The sequence below is a fragment of the Chaetodon auriga genome, chromosome 16 (assembly GCF_051107435.1).
Source record: "Chaetodon auriga isolate fChaAug3 chromosome 16, fChaAug3.hap1, whole genome shotgun sequence".
Taxonomy (NCBI): domain Eukaryota; kingdom Metazoa; phylum Chordata; class Actinopteri; order Chaetodontiformes; family Chaetodontidae; genus Chaetodon; species Chaetodon auriga.
In genome coordinates, this window is record NC_135089.1 from 21,813,264 (window position 1) to 21,832,042 (window position 18,779).

Consider the following 18,779-nt stretch of genomic DNA (forward strand, 5'->3'; position numbering starts at 1 on the left):
TGCAATATGACGATTACTTCTGTATTTCATCAGCTACACCAAGAGACATCAGGGAATATGCTTGGATGTTTGTGTGCGTGTGTGTGTGTGTGTGTGTGTTCACATCTTTCACTTCTCTCTTTCACCTCATCTATTCTCTAACTCCTGTTGTCTTTCCCTCTTTTTCTCTTGCTCCTGTTAGTGTGAACCGTCCTTTGTCCTCAGTGTGGTCTCTCGCTGGGGTTCACTGTGTCTGGCTCTCTTTTGCATTTTGGTTTGTGTGTCCATCACATGTGAAAAACCATGACAAACCACGCTGATGAGCCTAAAGACAGCCCAAGGATGCCCTCACCAGAAAAAATTACAGTATTTGTGGTTTGTAGACGTTTACATTTTCCCAACAAGTGACCTCTTGTGGTCATGAGAATAATAACTGATACTGAGAAACAAAGGAGAAAGTAGCGTGAAGCTGACAGAGCCACAAAACCTCAAAGGGAGGAGGTCAGGTCGGATGGCTATGCATACAACGCGTCTTTGACAGCAGTGACCATAGCTTGCATCTGGTCTCTCTTAAGCAAGTAGCTATAATTGCTTAACCAAATCTTAAACAACTTTGTGTTTGGCATCAATAAACATTACAAGACATGTCAGGACCTCATGCTAATTTTTAGACAAGCTGATAGTCGTGTGAATGAAACTGTACACAAGCTGTACTGCAAACTCCACCTCAATGGTTCCTCAGCCATTGGAAATTACTACACCCAGTGCAGATACAGTACTTTTTTTTAGGTCCAAGAACAAAGGTTCAGGAAATAGACCCTGGTTCCTACAATGAAAATGAAGGTAAACTTCCTAAGATCCCAAAAAAAAGTTCCTGCGGTATAGACGGGCTATGCATCTTGCTAAAATTACATCAGTGACATCTGACATATCGCATGTGAACAAACAAACAGAAACTCTGCAAAGAGATGTTCCAAAAAAAAAAAAAACATGATGAAAGATGTCCTTCCCTCTCTGGATGCACAAAAAATAGACTCACGGGCCAGAAATACACAAATAAATAATGGAGGGACGGGTAGTGGTTTGGTTTAGCCCCAAGGTCAGGACAGATTCTCGACAAATGGAGGAAGATGTCATTTGTCTGCCACAGCACCAAAAAGCAAAGTTCTCTGAGGTTTCTGGAGGATACAGGTGATTTGCATTAGTGAGAGAACAGGAAATGAATTGCATGACTTTTTTGTTCACAATTCTTCTGGTACACTTAGCCTTTCTAACGCAGCACATTACAACGACATCGTACACTGATGTAAAGAAACGCCTGAAGGTACATTAACTAGCTGGCTTCCTGTTTTCGACTTGGTCTGACTGCTTGCTTCCTTCCTATCTTCTGTCCTCTCTTTCTTTCTTTCTTTTTTTCTTGTCTTCACTCCTTTTCTTTCTTTCCTCATTAATTTTCTTTTGTTCCTTTTTCCTTCCTTCCTTCCTGCCTTCCTTCCTCCCTTCTTATCTTCTTTTCTTTCCTTCTTTTGTCAAACACAGGCTACATGATGAAATTGTGAACACGGAAAGAATACGTGTGTGTATGTGTGTGTGTATGTGTGTGTGTCTTTGCACACAGCTATAAGTCCCTTGAGTGATTTAAGATCAGCACAAGACCTTAGGGACAATAAGAATGAGAGCAGGATAATGGAATATGATATCATGCAGAGGGGCAAGGGAAAGAAAGAAAGACAGACACAGACACAAAGAAAGAAAGTTGTGTTCTGTTATGTTATCTTACATCTGATGCTCTTGTGACTACATACAGTTGTCCTTTACATTTCTGTCACTTCGGCATGCTTACCAGTACTGCTCCATCTTATCTCCTGTCTCCCTGGTGAACACACACACACACCTTCAGCCACACAGCTGACTGAGGTAAGGCAGTCAAACAGAAGGTAGTGCAGTTTTTCTGCTTAGTTCTCCTGTTCTCCCAGATCACTGCAGTGCTCCACAATGCCATTCACATCGTCCTTGTAAAAATATTCCTCTCTTTTGCTGTGTCCTGTCCTCCTCCTCCTCCTAAATAAAAGCACCTCGCACCTTTTTTTTGAAGTCACAACCTCAATTGAACAAAGATTAGCAAAGCTTGCAGACAGAGTTCAGGGTTTGTGAACATATTTGAACACTGATCAGGTTAAAACCATTTCTCTCAAAAACTTAAACCAAACAGCTACGAGGTAAGTCATTATGGGGTCCATCAGTCTGGTCTTCCACGTTCAAACACTTTGTTGGACTGAAGTGAGGCGACTTTCAACGTTCAGCATTCCAGTGTTCAGTCATAAAAATCTATCCTTGTCGGTACATTTAGGATGATTGTCCTGCTGCAATGTCCTAAACAAAAGGGCAGCTAGTTCTCCACTGTTGACTCAGTATACTACATATATATACATACATACTGTTGCGCATAAAGTTGGAATAAAATATTTTTTTTACCTTTTTCCATGAACTGATTGTGACATGTGATTTATTCTTAACAGATAAACTGTATATCTTCATAATGTACAGAATGGTTACATTACATATTGTAATCATTGCCCCTGGTCAAAAATGATGACTGATTTAATAGGAATTAACAGAGGATTGTGTCTGAAAACAAAATTATTCCAACTTTATGGGCAACAGTGTGTTTGTGTGTGTGTGTGTGTGTGTGTGTGTGTGTGTGTGTGTGTGTGTGTGTGTACAGTCATGCTTACAACTCTAAGGCTGTGCGGAGCAGTGATGCTTTGATCTTAATGCTAACATCAACATGCAAACATGTTCACAATAAAAATGCTAGCACGCTGATATTTAGAAGATAATGCACCATGTTCACTATCTTAGTATAGCTTGTTAGCACGCTAACACTGAAACGCATTTCAGATGTCTGTAGTGTCAGTAGCAGTTCCAAAAATAGAGACATTTTCCCTTTTCATTTAAGTAACTGTTTAAGGCCCAAAGGTTACAAGATCTAAAGATTCACAAAAAAGCTAAGATTTTAATCCGACACAATTAATACAAATTTGTGAAAGAAAACTTACTTTTTCTTCTTCCCTATGCTATTAATCAATGCACAAGACTAAACTACCTAAAGGGTTTAGTAGTTTGAAGTAGCTCCATTTGCAAGACAAGTGCCCTTACTTTTGATGCTTTAAATCCATTTTTGCTGACAATATTTAAAATACTTTTACTTAAGCAAAGATTTTCACAAAGAATTTCAGAAGGTATTTTTACATTGTTGTCTTAGTACTTTTACTGAGAAGGATCAGTACACTGCTTCCACTACTGTGAAACCTACACGCAGTACGCAAACTAATGACATTCATCAGCCTCAGCTGTACCTGTGTTTAATGTTAATTAGCAAATCTTAACATACTAACATGCTAAAGTGACATGGAGACCATGTTGAACATTACCTGTTAAAGATCAGCATGCTAGCATTGTCAGTGCAAAAAAATTAGCAAGCTGATGTTAGCAAGCTGACATTAGCTCACAGATCTGCTATTCAAACGTAAAATGTAAAACACACTGTGCATTCACAGAGCAGCTCAGTGCAATATGATTATGCGTTTTTGCAAAGCAGTGGTCAGCAACCTATTTCATCTTCACCATCAAATAACACACATGCACACACACACACACAAGCACACACCTGCAGAGATTTCTCAGCATAATACAAGAAGTTGAAACATTACAGCAGATAAGGGACAGCAAAATGCAAGAGAAGAATAAAAGAAGAAAGAAGAAAATGGATGTGGGGAAAAACAGACAAATGGAGAGATTTTCTTCGTCTCCTTTCCCTAATAGAATTCCCAGTTGGTGCTTCTCCCTCCATCTTAACTTCTCAGAAAATAATCCCTCCTTTACCTCCCTCTCTCATCTCCTACTCCTCTTCATATGATCTCCTGATCCTCCAGCTTCCTCTCCTCTGTGTCTTTATGTCACTTTCTGACCAATGTGCTTCAGCATTACACCTATTCTCCTTTTCTTCACTCACATCTCGTCCCACAGTATGCAGATATGAACACACACGCACACTTACGCTCACACGCCTGCACACACACACACACACACACACACACACACACACACACACACACACACACACAACAATCAATCAAGAGCGTGGCGTGAGAGACACACAGCAAACATACAGGAATGTTTTACAGAAATCATCGTATTATCGATGCAGAACATGAGGACTGACAGAGAGGTTTATGGAATGAGTGTGTGTGTGTGTGTGTGTGTGTGTGTGTGTGTGTGTGTCAGTAATGTTAAAAGACAGAGGTAGACTGTAAGTGTAAAATGAAGGCCCTCTTGGCCTCATTTCCTTACATTTCTTTATGTCTTCCTCTTTTTTATGGCAGGCAGAGAGCCAGTTTGTGGTTTAAAGAAGAAGAGAGAGGAAACAAGACATACCTCGTAAATCCAGTGTATGTGTCTGCTGACATAAATGATCAGGGGATAAACAGACTTCCCGTGTAGCACAGCTGAGCTCCTCAATGATCTGTTGCTTACTATTATTCTACATTTATTCTAATCTTTCTACACTAATAAAATAAAAATACAGCCATATCCATAAAGCACAGTACATCAGTCAGTCAGTAGTTCCTTCTTTTCCTCTGGATCTGTCTTCCCATTATTGCTCCACTGCATATGTAAACTTGTTTTAAAGGCATAGTTCAACATTTTGAGAACTACGCTTATTCAAGATCTTGCCAAGAGTGAAATTAGAAGATCAGTGCTATTCTCATGTCTGTGTTCAGTATGAGGCTGCAGCCAGCAACCACTTAGCTTAGCTTAGCACAAAGACTGGAAACAAGAAAAGAGTCAGCCTGGCTCTGTCCAAAGGTAAGAAAATATATCAGCACCTCTGAAGCTCACTGATGAAAACATCTCATCTTATTTGTTTAAATCATACAAAAACCAAGAGTCACCACGTAGTTACAGTGACGACAAGACTCCAGGAAGTAACTGCCTGGCAAAGACTAGCCAATGCCATTTTGAAAAGAGTTCAGTCCCACTGTGGGTTAATCTCATTAACGAATAGGAAAACTGTTTCCAAAGGTCATGTTTTGGTTTAAAGATCACCAAGCAAACAGTCAATATGTCTCTAGGACCAAAATGATCAAGTGCCAGTGGATTCCCCTAGGCGGCGTTCAATAGACCTCTCTAGAGGACTACAGGGGGCACAGGAGGTATGATAGTGCGAAAAAAAATAATCAAATGTATTCATCCTCTCGAGACCATGAATGTCTGTAGAACATCTGATGACAAAGTTGAGATATTTTAGTCCGGACCAAAGTGAGTACAGCTGTTTTTAACTTCAATATCACTGGCCTGTCAGTGTGCCAGTCACTGCAAACTCATTCTGTACAGCCAAACATCACTCAAAGTTTCCTAAGATAAAGGATATTTCACTCAGTTTACATATAATATATATTTAATGTAGAGTTGGACAAAGCTGATAGAGAGTGTACTGTATGTAATAGAGAGGACTCGCTTATGAAGATGATTATATATGTAATTTTTTTTTCCCCTAAAAAAGCAATATAGCTTCCTCTGAAGTGCCTGCGGCCATCTCCTGTATGCCTGCTGTTTGCTACAGCGCCCCCCACAGAGCGTCACCGTGAACACTGCCGCAGGGTGTTCCTCCTCATGCAAAAAGGCAAGCTGTGTGTCTGTGTGTGTGAGACTGCACCAGGGGCTTGTCTCCAGAAGCGTGCATCAGAGGCGCTATAACACCTCCACCCCCTCTGGGGGGGATGAGGTGCGCGTGTTGAAATGATGGAATGAAAGAAGTCTATATTTAGAGGGGAAGAAAGGAGTAGAGGAGGACGGAGAAAGGGATCCTCTTCTGGGTTTTTGGCTACTTAAGCAGGAAGATTCAGAGAGAGGCTGTGGGCGCATCTCTGTTTGGTGCATTCGAGGTTGTAAATTCACGCAGCCAGCGTGAAAACCTTATTTTTATGACTGTTGCCAGGCTGTGGCACTACTGCTTCTCCCAGTCTCCCGAAGGAGGAATTGTTTGGAAAATCCTAAGATTACTCCAATTAAGTTCAGCTTCCACAGCTCCCCATGGCACACAAGACGAATATCTGAACTAGTCTGTTTGTATCTGAATATTAAAAAATAAAATGAGTTTCCTGTGTCTGTTCAGAAGTCAATGCCAACTGGCTCTGTGTCAATCCTTCACTTGTCATTAACAATAAAAACGCCTTTATCAGGCTTTTAATGGCACCCACAGAACGACTGTGGATTAGTTGGAGCTGTCCTCTGTGTAATTCTGTGATGTGGTGTGCTTGGCCACAGTGTTCAAGTGATACTCTTGGTTTGGTCAAACAACTATGAAAGGTTTCCGTGGGTCAATACTTCCCTTGAGAAAGCTCTTCAAATGTCATGTTTGTCATGAATAAATAAAGTCACGCTGACCGCACTCTGTGTGTGTGTGTGTGTGTGTGTGTGTGTGTGTGTGTGTGTGTGTGTGTGTGCGCGTGTGTGAGTTGATACATAAGCACAGCTTTGCCTATGATGTGCACATGGGCTTACATGAAATTTTACCACACTGCATTCTTATTCACAGCTCATCATTAGTTATTATTATATCATTACAGGGCCCCACTACAGTTTCAGTTAATACCATGTTATTCTTGTGCATAGTATCAAACAAATGTACAATAAATCATATCATTCCAAACCAATTTTAACATAGTGAAACTCTGGCCTTCTGGGCCTTTGGAGTCTGGAGTGACTCAGGTTTGGGCATGGCAAGCACCTCCTCATCACAGCGATGTGACTTAAGTCAATTAGGTAGGATGATGACAGTGATGAAACATTTCATCAGGCTACTTTCAAGTGGCTGCATTCAGGATCTCAAACGTAAGTGAAATTGCTGTCTGTACACTATTTCAGCATTTCAGCGCTGGACAACTTCTGCTTCAGCAGCTGCTTCACCATCTGAAAGTGCCAACAAACAATTGCCAGAAGTCAAACACTCCAAATTAAAATTGTGTTCTCGAGTTGATTCAGCACTTCTTCACTTCCAGCAATGCTTCTATTTTCATGTCACTACTTGGTGCCAGCGACCCACATTAGCCACTTCAGCGCTGGATAGCACCCCAGGGGAACAAACAGCACACGTAAAGCTTTTCATTTTTCATAGACAGCTCTGTTAGCTGAAACCTACACCCTATATCAGTACTGGATAGCTCAGTGGCTCAGCACAATGACAGGATTCATGCATTGTGAGCACTTTAACTATCAGCCATCCATCCAGGATCCTCTGATACCCACCAAACACCACTCCACACAACAAATCACACCTAGTGGGTACTTTTGAAGAATCTCACAATGATTAGACCTCATCAAGGTACTGAAACAATCTGCAGAACACCAACATTTTCTTGCTCTAAGATGTCTGTTTTTGCCCCTTTCCTTCAGTGGAATCAGAGTGGGGCTGCGTTCAACAATTTTTGTAACTGACAATCTGACAATCATGGCTGCTTTATGCAGTGACTGGCCAGGTGTGAAAGTAGGCAGGGTGTGAACTTCTGTCCAGCTCTCTCTCAGTTCATTCTTCACACTACTTCTGTCACTTTTTGTGTCTTCAATCGCTCCCAACACCATGAAAGCTTTCAAGGAGAGACTGTCTGAATTAGGAGGCTATGATGGCAGATAAACAGGCTGAAGCACTTCAGATATGGTCATGGTCTTATACCACAATTTGGATTTGTTAGCAGAAGAATTGCTCCGTTCTTTTTGTTCTACTTCTTCTGCTATGCTGCAACCATGAACCCAAGACAAACCCTACCTTAACCCTTTAGAACTGTGATCTCCTCTACCTTTGATTTAAGATTGGAGCTGATATATGTGTGTTCATGGTAGTACGAGCGAATTACTGTCCTGTGTTTCATCTTACAGGATGACAAACAGAGTGTGAATAGGAGGTTTAACTCCGCCTCCTCCAGCTTGGCTCTAACAGAGCGAATGTTTTGGACTGCTGTTGTTGGTGGCAGGTCCATTCTGCTGGGGCATTAAGCACCTGCTCGGCCATGACAAATGAAAGTGTGTATGAGCATGTAAGTGTCCAGATATGTGTATGTGACTGCTGCTGCATTGCTTAGAGTTGTTGTTATTTGGTAACAGGGACTTTAAGCAGAGCATATGGTGTTATTAGCTTTTGTAGGGGTACACTGAGGCAGTTTAGCACACGTAACAGCTGCTGAGCCGACAGCAATTTTTCTTTGGATTTCCATCTATAGAAACACTCACAAACAAAGTGAGAAGTGGGTAATTCCTTGTTGATATCATTTCAGTTTTAGTCATGAGAGATGCTGATGAAGGAGGCTAAACTAATTAAATAAGTTTGATGATTTGAGATGGTTTTAATGGCCAAAAACTGACCTCATCAGAAAATGACAGCCTCAGTCAAATGTTTGAAACAACCTCTGCCTTTACCTGGTGGTCATGTGAAGAATGACCGTGGCTCTCTCGCTCAAAGAGTGTTTCTATCATTATACTGCCACAAAGAAATGGAGGTTTATGCTTTAGAGTCCTAGATTAAATTAAATGCCTACATCAACTAAATAAGTGGCAGGTACTTTATGTAGAGAAGCAGAAAGGAGTGGAGGACAGGATGGTCGATGGGCATACGAACACCATCTGATTCTCACAACCCTAGCACTAATCCACGTGGGTAGCAGCCTGGGTGACTGTTACAATGTTTTTATACATAAAAGCCTGAATTGTGTTTTGTTTTGTGTTTTTTTACCCTGACCAGCTTCAATCTCAAACTGTTGCTTGTCCACCACCAGTGGAGTGCCAAGCTTTGGCTACCTGCCCTCCTCCCCCTACAAGACACACCGCTGAGTCTGAGAGCCCATGTTCAACTGACTGTGTATACAGGCATTTATGTGTAAATTGGTTTGGGCTGTTATGTGTGAATTTTAGTGTTGATAAGAGGGTTTCATCTGAGCGTGTGTATTTCAGTATGTGCGTGTTGATCATGCATGTAGATGTGGACGTGTGTGGTGTTGGTGTTCTGTAACGTCACTCAATATTTATTGATCAGTAATACAGGCCTACATCTGTGTCAATTCTCATGCCCTCCACCTCCTTCGTGCACCTTGCAATTATGCAAACCCCCCGAGAAATTAGCTGATCTCAAATTATAGAGCTCTATTATCTTTCCATGTTTTCTCATGGTGACAAGATGAGAGGAGCATTCATCAGGACACAAGAATGCTGTTGATAACATTTATGTTACTCCATAACGTGATAATAAATAACGGTTCTCTGAGATTTTAAATATAAGACTGATAATACTTTATATTTTTTATTGTCAATAAATCTCATGAAAATTTAAAAACTAACAATGAATGTAATATGTGTATCCAGAGCCAGATGAATCTCCATCCTCTGTCATCAATCAGTGAGCCACACTGTGGCAATGGATGATACGTTCCTCCATCATCATGAACACACACACTGCATTATTTTGACTCAATCCCACATACACCGTCCTGCTGCCCCAAATACTCACCAAAGCACCAAATGTGGATTAATCCGCAGCTGAATACAGTCCCCAGAAGTCCTCTCCATTGTTGCATGCATTGTCACTTTTAGTCTTTCCATGGCATTTGTTACAAATATTACTAAAAAGAAAACAACAATAGTTTGACTATTTCAAGAAAACCAAACTTGACTTGCCTATGTTGGAGCTGTTTGGAGATACTATGAGCATTTGGAAATTGGTTTCAGGAGATTTCTTGTTGCAATCTCAGCCACTCATGTGGTTTTCTTAAAGCCGGATTTGCTCTTTAGAGAGTAAACAGAGGCACCAAAACAGTGAGGAGGTAATGTTGTTCAAAATCAGTCAGTAAGGCAGAAGGGGATCAGCTCCATTTCTCACCTCCATGCACACACACACATGCACACACACACACACACACACACACACACACACACACACACACACACACACACACACTGCACAGCACATCACAGCAGATCATTCTGCAGTAATCTGCTGCAAGTGAGAGTGTATTAGGCTGTGCGAGGCTGGAGGCTTACTGCACATGCTATTTTCTATGCTCAATTAGCTCCTTTACGCAAGTGTGTGTGTATTTAACCAATGTGTGTGTGTGTGTGTGTGCGTGTGCGTGTGCGTGTGTGTGTGCATGCGTGCGTGCGTGCGTGCATGCATGTGTGTGTTCGTTGACTGTGTTATTGACCCCTGCGAGGGGAGAGGACAGTGGAGATCACTCAGAGGTTAAACGCTTTATTTCTTGACATGTCATCAAATATAGTATGGTGTCGCTCTTTCTCTCTGCACCCTCTCCTCTTACATTCACTCTTCTCTCTCTCTCTCTCTCTTGCTCCTGCCATTGGCGACACGTAGAGAAAGAAAGCTCTGTCGCAGCATTATCCTGAAAAGCACAGAGGGGGAAGGGGGACCCTGGTGGATATATTGCCTATAGCGCAACGAAACCACTCAAGAGGGAGGGGGAGAGAGAGCAGCGCTAAAGGTTTTAAAAGCAGGAGGAAAGATCCCGAAAACTGTCAACAGAGAAAGAGATTTTGAAATCATCTAAAATGTGCGTGATTAAATTTCACAATTTGGCTGTCACTGTTTTGCTGCAGTGGTATTACGATCTTGCAGTGACATTACCATCTACTGCCATGCACCATACCGAAGGTTAGAAGCAATATACCTGCTCCATAAATAACACTGGCTAAGTCATTGTTTTTGGGTGAATCGGTTAATAAATGGGGCCAGTTTCCACCCACTGACCATCTGTCTCACCTTAGCTCTTAAAGGAATAGTTCAATACTTAGGGTAATAGACCATTTTTTCAAGAGTCAAGATTGAGGTAAAATGGATATCAGTCATGAAAGGGTTACCCTGCTCAGTATATGGAGTGGAAGCAGAATACACCTACTGCAGGTGTTCCCAACCTGTTTTGGCTGGTGTGTCCCGACAGCCCTGTCAGATAAACTCCAGCACCACCCGTCATTCCAAATGCGTTCATTTCAATTCATTTTAAAAAGAATGTTATTTAACACTATGAATTATTTAAGTAGATATTGTTGCAGTGTTTCTCATACAATTGATGCGGTGCCTTTTCAAATGCTGACATCCATAAATATCACTGATTTTCATTAAAAGGAATGTGAAGAAATTTAAGTGTGAATTTAGCGCTTGCAGTTTTGCAGCTTTTAGACGCATGTCCTGCTCGTTAGAATCTGATGACGTATAACTAGCCGCATCTGTGATTTAGCTTTACACTAACAGGACCAAGCTTAGCTTATTTTCTGCCTGTGTGCCAGCTGAGGACATCGCAGTCTAATAATAATAAACCCAAATAACTCACATGTGCAACCAAGCCTCTGAAAATGAGGTCAAATTGACAATAACAGTTCCACAATGGCTGTGTGTGGCGGTACAGTAAGTGTGTGTAAGTGTAGGTGCGTGTATGTGTGTTGCCACTGTGTTGGTATTTGTTTCTCTCCTTGAGGGAATGGGAATTGCCATCACATCCCACAGTGTAAAAGGATGGAGAGAGACAGAGGGAGAGAGGGAAAGAGAGGATGAATGTGTGCGTGGGACGGTTTTGCTTACAAAGGAGCACCATTCAGCTGAGACATCCACCTGAATGAGGCTGAGCTGAGACGTACTGCCCGATCAATAAACGGATACGAGCATCCCGGCTTGCCGAGCTCAGCAGAAAAGAAAAAAAAGAGGGGCAGCGGGAACAAAAACGAGGGGGTGCAGAAAGTGACCCCCATCCTGTTCGTCTTCTTCCCCTACTGCTTCTTACTCTGAATTCATTTCACCACCACCCTCACCAAAAACACCTTCCATCCTGTCACCCCCTCCCCTCTCTCTGTGTGTCTCTCCCTCCTTCTCTGCAGCAGACTCGAGCGCAGTCAGCTACTACGGGGACTGCAGTGTTACGCTATAGCACAAGTAGAGAGCTGGAGAGTAGAGGAGGGTGAGATGGAGGGAGAGGACGTGGAGGGGGTGAGGGGAGCTGAATAGCGATAATAAGCAATCCAGCACTCAGCTCTGAAATCATGGTAATAATGCAGCACGAGCTGTCAGTGGTGATGACGGAGAGAAAGGGAATGGGGGAAGCACTGTACAGACTATACAGTAGAAGAGAAGACAGGAGGTAAAGAAAGGAATAGAAAACCCTGCTGTCTTTGCACGGATGTTGCAGTATACTTAATGGACAGATGCAAGAATTGAACCAGCAATCCAGCCATTAATTTTCCATCACTTTCTTAAAGCATCCGACATTTCCGTATTCTTCAGATGAGACGTTGGCAGGGACAAGCAGCTTCGCCCTTGTCGTTCTCCACAGAGCTAATCAGCTAAAACCGAGCGGGCTGCCTGACCTCAGCCCACCTGAGCGCTGCTGCTGCTGCTGCTGCTGCTGCTACTGCTGCACTGGCCACCCCACCCCCGGCCAACCTATCTTTATGTCACCGTGCTGGCACCAAAACTATTGACTGCAACACTTTCAAAGTCACCTCAGCTGTCATATTGATGCTCCCCAAACCCCCCCACCATGACACCACACCGGCGTCCAAACCCCCCCACCTTCAGTCCTTCGATCGCTTGTTTGACTGCCATTTAATTTTCTGACTTGTCGCGTTTTATGCACGAAAAAGCTGCGCCAGGCTAGATCTTGATCAATAACATCCATCTTAATAAGTTAAATACGAGATACAGCTGCAAAGGAGACAACACTTCCTCATAACAATGACTCCTAAAACGAGATATTGGAGAGTATGACAAAGGCGGGCCTTCATTGTACGGGACCTTCGTACTCACATCATTAACGATGTGAAACTGTCGCAGTTTGCTTTGGTTTAGGCAACCGAAGTACTTGGCTAGGTTTAGGAAAAGATCATGTTTAGAATAAGCACTTCACTATTAGGTGTGTGATGAAACATGAGTACCTTCTGTAACCTAAAATGGCTCAACTTTAACTTAACTAACAGCGGTCTCCTGGATGAAACTCCTGGGTTTCCACCTCATCTTCCTCTAAATAAGGACTTTCTTGCTCTTTATATTACATGACCTGACTTCCTCCTTTACTCCTTTCATAATTATGATGGCCACTAGAGGTCACCACCTAACAATAGGCATAAATGAAGGTTGTAATAACCCACTCCCAAAGCCGACCTATATGGTCATTTTTTGTGATGAGGACGGGCTCAAAAAATAAGATTCACACTTCCTCCAAACTTACTACGATCATATCATTTGGTATGAACCAGTGGTTCTCAGCCTATTTTCAGCACTACATCCCTTATGATGAGCTGGCATGCCTCATTGACGAACTGGCAGCTACGGACATCCCCAGGTGCACATTTGTGACTCCATCTTGACATGAAAAGTACATGTGACACACTGAAGTAATTTCGCCCGCAGAGAACATGTAAAAGCATAAACTACGCAGGCACTCAGTTGTGGTCCCTCACTTTTGCTGTACGAGAAAGGAAGCACTCAGACGTCACGACATCAGACTCAGGATCACGCACTTCTCCTGCACACTTTGTTCACTGATATGCTTTTTAAATGTGAAGGCACTACAGAGACAGATGTATTTTGGGAAAAGGCGTTTTTGAAGCCCATTTGAAAATGAACAAAAATGCTGAGGATATAGGCTTGAAGGTGTGCTATTTGACAAATGCTCACAGGGCGCACTGGAACCGTGGCAGTGGAGTCGTGACAGAGCTACAGGGCAGCTAATGTGTGGTATCGCTGTGCTCCAGTGGACATCCACGGATGCATCTCAGCTATGTGTTTTAGTCGTATGTCTCAGGGCAAGACTGACAGACAAGAACAGACACAGCAACTCTGCGAAAGCTCAGATTACATGGAATGCCAACTTTTGTTTTTTTTTTTCCATCCAAACATTTTTAACATTTCAATACCTGCACATGACCACTATTGATTCTCATGGCAATGCAGATGTGGAGTCTGATTTCCATGTTTCACTGCTGTGTGCCAGTGTTTCGAGGAGGGAAGTCTTTTGCAATCTAATATCAGATATTTATTTCAACATTCTCCAACAGACTTCCCGCATAAGTTGCAGTGGGTCTGTGGGCCCCCAGTGGACAAATGGTGCATTTGGCATTGTGTGTGTGTGTGTGTGTGTGTGTGTGTGTGTGTGTGTGTGTGTGCCTCTGATTGTATGTCTCCATCCCAAGTCACTAAGAGCGGTGAAGTCAATATGTTGTCTCTGTGCATATGGCAGAGTCCACAGAAAATACACCTCAAGTCACAGTGATCCAGGTCAGCACTAGCCTCCAGCTCTGCAAATGGCCATAGATTTTTAGAGACAATTAAGCAGAGGAAGGCAAAGGGAGACATGGGTGAGAGGTGGAGAACTGACCACCCAGGAAGAGGAAAGCGATTAAACTGACGAGGGGATGAAGGATACAGAAAAAGAAAATACGGAAAAGGAAACAGAAAATATGACTGGAGGAGAAAGGTGGGAAAGCAGAGGGAAACTGAATCATTAACTGATTGGAAATTGTGTGTGTGTGTGTGTGTGTGTGTGTGTGTGTGTGTGTGTGTGTGTGTGTATTAATTCTCTGAGCAACAGTAATAAATACCATCAACTACACTGTCTGTTATGCTGCTCAAAACAAACTTCTACATGTCTCCTTGGAGTTGAAAGGTATATTAATCTGACTCCTGTGACCCCCTCCTCAACTGTGATGATACAGCTAAGTCTGAGATGTATATCATTTGTTGATCCCGCCAAGTGTGGAAGCAGCTGGTATGCCAAGTCTCACAAGCACAGCACTCACGGGCTGACTCTCTCTTTTCCAAAGAGATTATAATGACAGTCGCCACAGTAGCGTACCTAAATACTTCTGGAGGGGAAAACTGAAAACGTCCTGAAGTGACTTCCGACCTCCATGCCCATACAAAGGCAGCCACAGCCTTGGATCCAAGAGGTGCAGGTTTGGCCAGAAGTTCAAACTAGTAAGGCTCAGGGCCTCCATGGTCTTCCAGCTCAGGGGGAAAGGGACTCCTGTCATTGATAGTGCTCAAGCCTCTGCACCCCTTGTCCCCACCCTCCACATCATGTTTGAAACATTGTGGGAGACACCAGGCAGAAATCAAGGGTGGACATAGCCTTGAAGTGTTGGATTGCCAAGGGACACCAACTCCAGTCTCTAACAAGAAATTTGGATACACTACCTACCCATCCACTACCCTGACCTCCTCACCCTTACTCTCCGCTTTGCTATATGAAGGATACATTATGTCCAGTTTTTGTGCTCGACTTCATCTGTGACTGACAGTTTTACTTTAAGATATTCCTGAAGAAGGCTTTTCCTAGTGATGCCATCAAGACACTGCTACATGCTGTTTGTACTTTTTAGAGCAATAAGAACTCATATCTGTGCTGTAAAGCAGTGCAGTGTATTTCAAACCAATTTCAACCAGCTATAACATTAGCTAACGTTACGCAGAGGCTAACGGTATTATTTGATTCATTAGTGTTTTGCTCCAGTCTAAACTGAAACTGTGTTCACCAGCAAAGTCAAACAAAAAAACAGACAATTATCACCCATTTCTGATGGATGCTGGAGGAAGAACATGAGTTTTATAATAAGCTCCCCAAACACACACACACACACACACACACACACACACACACACACACAAATGCATTCACCATCATCTGCCAGCACACCTAACATACATACTCATCATTAAATAGCCATGCATTCATGTGCATGTGCTCACCTACACACACACACACACACAAACACACACACGCACAAACCCAGCAACCTATTGGCTGAAGTATGAGGTGGTTTTGTAGGTATCATCAACAACATACCAGAAAAGAGAGAGAGAGCAGATGAATGGAGGCAGGATGCCACAGCAACCTTAGGATTTTCTCTCTCAGTTACTTGGTGATTAAGTTAATTATTGGACTGTAGAGAAATTTTCACCAAATTCGGACTGATAGTGGACAGAACTGGATCCCAAATTATGGTAATTCCTAATTAAGGCATGTTAAGACTGGTATTTTGCAGGGGAAAGCATTTGGCGCACACATACAGACACTAGAGAGGGAGGCAGAAAGAGAGAAGGCTGGACTGATGCGCACAGACAAATGGGCATCAGCAGTGGCCAAATTTGCGCACAATGATGTCAATGGTAGAGACTAAAAGGAAGTAGCAGCGGCACAATAGTGAAGTGGGGGAGAGAAGCAAAGTGATGAGCAGAATGTAATGCATAGACATGAGAGAGAACACAGCAGTGAATGAAATGAACCACGGGAACATACTGGCGCATATGCATCTATTAAACTCTATCTATCCATCTATCTATATTTCTATCTATCCAACCATCCGTCTGTCTATCTATCTATATCAAGTATTTTGGTTTACTTCTTGAAAAACACTGCAGTGCATCTGACATCGTCATACACTTCCAAAACTGTTTAGAGGGTAACTTTACGCGCAACAATGCGCAGTGGCGATAACAGTGCCAAACACTGCTACGTGAGCGCGTTCCAGAGAAACTGAATAGAAGGGAGCAGACACTTGTCCGACAACTCACCCGGGCGTATTTGGAGGAGTAGGGGTCCTCGAACAGCGCCCACATATTGGGCTGCCACACCTCCCACCACGTCGCCCTGCGGCCGTCCTCCTGCATGCACAGCCGCTTCAGGTCGCCGTCAGCGCCGCCGGTGAGTGCCGGGTCATCCTCTGGTGCGTCCGGCTCGGGGGTCTCGAAGCTGTCCAGGGCTTCCTCGGCGTCGCGATGTTGCCGGTAGTTCATCCAGCAACACGCCTCCACGTCCGTCTCATCGATGCCCCAGAAGGCGAGCTCCTCCTCGAAGAGCGGCCCGCACACATCGTTGGGGCAGTGGAGCTTGCCGGTTCGGTAGTAGTTAAGGATGAAGGCAAAGGTGGCCGGGTGGCGGTCGAAGAAGAACTCGTCGGACTTGGGGTCGTAGTCGAAGTTGCTGTAGGCGTCGGGCTCAGTCAGCCAAGACAAGCGCGTCCCTGGCAGCGTCTTCAGGGTGCTCCGGTAGGTCTCGTGTCGGATTCCGCCGCAGTTGATCACGATCTTCTCGCTATCTGACGCCGAGCAAGTCATGGCTGCGCTGGAGCATGCTTCGGTCGATGCGCCCGACTGCTGCTGCTGCTGCTGCTGCTGCTGCGGCTACTGTCCTTCTCCATCCACCGCCAGTCCCCGCTCTGTAGGCTACTGTTATACCGTCCCGGCAAGGAGTCAGGGGCAACTGAGAGGAGGAGGAGAGGAGGAGAGGAAGGAGGAGTCTGTGTGTGTGTGTGTGTGTGTGTGTGTGTGTGTGTGTGTGAGAGAGAGAGAGAGAGAGAGAGAGAGAGAGAGAGAGAGAGAGAGAGAGAGAGAGAGAGAGAGAGAGATGCGGATTTTATGAATCAATAGATTTGTCCGCTGAATGACTGACTGCCTGATTGACTGGCTGATTGAATTCATATTTGAATTTGATTCGATCATTTGATGTTATTAATGTTAAAACTACCATTGCTGCTGAGCAAATCTCTTTACATTTGATCTTTTGGCTCTTTTGTACAGTAGAATTTGCTGCATCCTTGGGTTGAACTGCAAAGAAATAAGATTTATTGAACTGAGAAGCAAAGAGAGACGAAACTAGAATTTTCTCTTTTTTATGCTCAAATACAGATACGATGGCATCTCAACATCACTTCCATTGTTGAACAAAAGTATATCAACCTCCACTCTGTTTTCCAGCTATTCCCCATTAGAACCTGGCTGCAGGGATTTGCTCCTAGTCAGACTCCAGAGCATCAGTGAGGTCCAACACTGATGTTAAGTGCTAAGGTCTGGCTCACAGTCAGGATTCCAGGTCACCCCAAAGGTGTTGGATAGGGTTGAGGTCAGGACTCCGTGCTGCCATTTCTTTATGGAGCTGGCTTTGTGCACAACCTCTGTGCTCCTTAGTTTATATTGTACTTTTGAGGTGTACATAACCAAACAAATCCACAGTTAGTCACATTACCACATACTGAGTGCCACTCACTGAACCTGGGACTCCATGTTGGGTTCCCTCTCAACAGTGTCAAGATGGCTAAACCGTTCATTTCAATGGATGATGGTCACTTGGTTGCGTTATGATTATTTGTGTTTTTACGGATTGCCATAAATTGCTTTGCAGTGATTTGCGTGTATTTCATATTGCATGATGTAGTTCTGTGACATGTAATATTTTCTTTCCATGTGTTTTAGTTTGTCTTTTGCTTTGCAGGCATTTGTTGATTGATTTTTTTTTTTTTCTTCTTCTGCTTGTGCATATGGATTACTTCTACATCACCTACACCTGAACATGAGCGGTGAGGTGATGCTGAGCCAATGACGTGGCTGGGTTACAACCTCGGGCGTGAAGGATAACTAGATGTCAGTGGACAATTTTAGCCTCTCCTCTACAGTATTTGTGGTGTTACACTTGAAAAGTGATGTAAGTAGTGTGAGGATGAAAACAGAGCCGAGAAGTTCAAACCGTCACACACCTGAACAGTGGCTCTTTAAAGTGGGACTGACTGTCAAATTGTCAGTTTTGTAAAGTTCCAAAAAGCCTGGCTATTCTGCCTTCACAAGGAGGGTTTCAGATGTTGTCGAGACAGTATATCAAGCGTTTTGTCTGAATCAAACTGAGGCCTTTGGAGGTCTACTCTGGCTGAGCTGCAGAACAATTTCTTTGAAACTCCCGTTTTGATGTCACACAATTAAA

General features: G+C 43.4%; 1 protein-coding gene across 6 annotated transcripts in view; it reads right to left on the reverse strand.

Moving 5' to 3' along the window:
- LOC143334073 (voltage-gated potassium channel KCNC1-like) overlaps positions 1-17,366 on the reverse strand; it is an 87,946-nt gene extending 70,580 nt beyond the window's left edge. For 5 of the 6 annotated variants that reach the window (XM_076752599.1, XM_076752598.1, XM_076752597.1 and 2 more), the window contains exon 1: positions 16,601-17,290. In XM_076752599.1, coding sequence (XP_076608714.1) covers positions 16,601-17,143 — 543 coding nt within the window. In that variant the 5' untranslated portion in view covers positions 17,144-17,290. Of the gene's footprint in view, positions 1-16,600 lie in introns of all 6 variants that reach the window. The other variant, XM_076752596.1, reaches the window with a different exon arrangement.
- Positions 17,367-18,779: the final 1,413 nt, after the last annotated feature.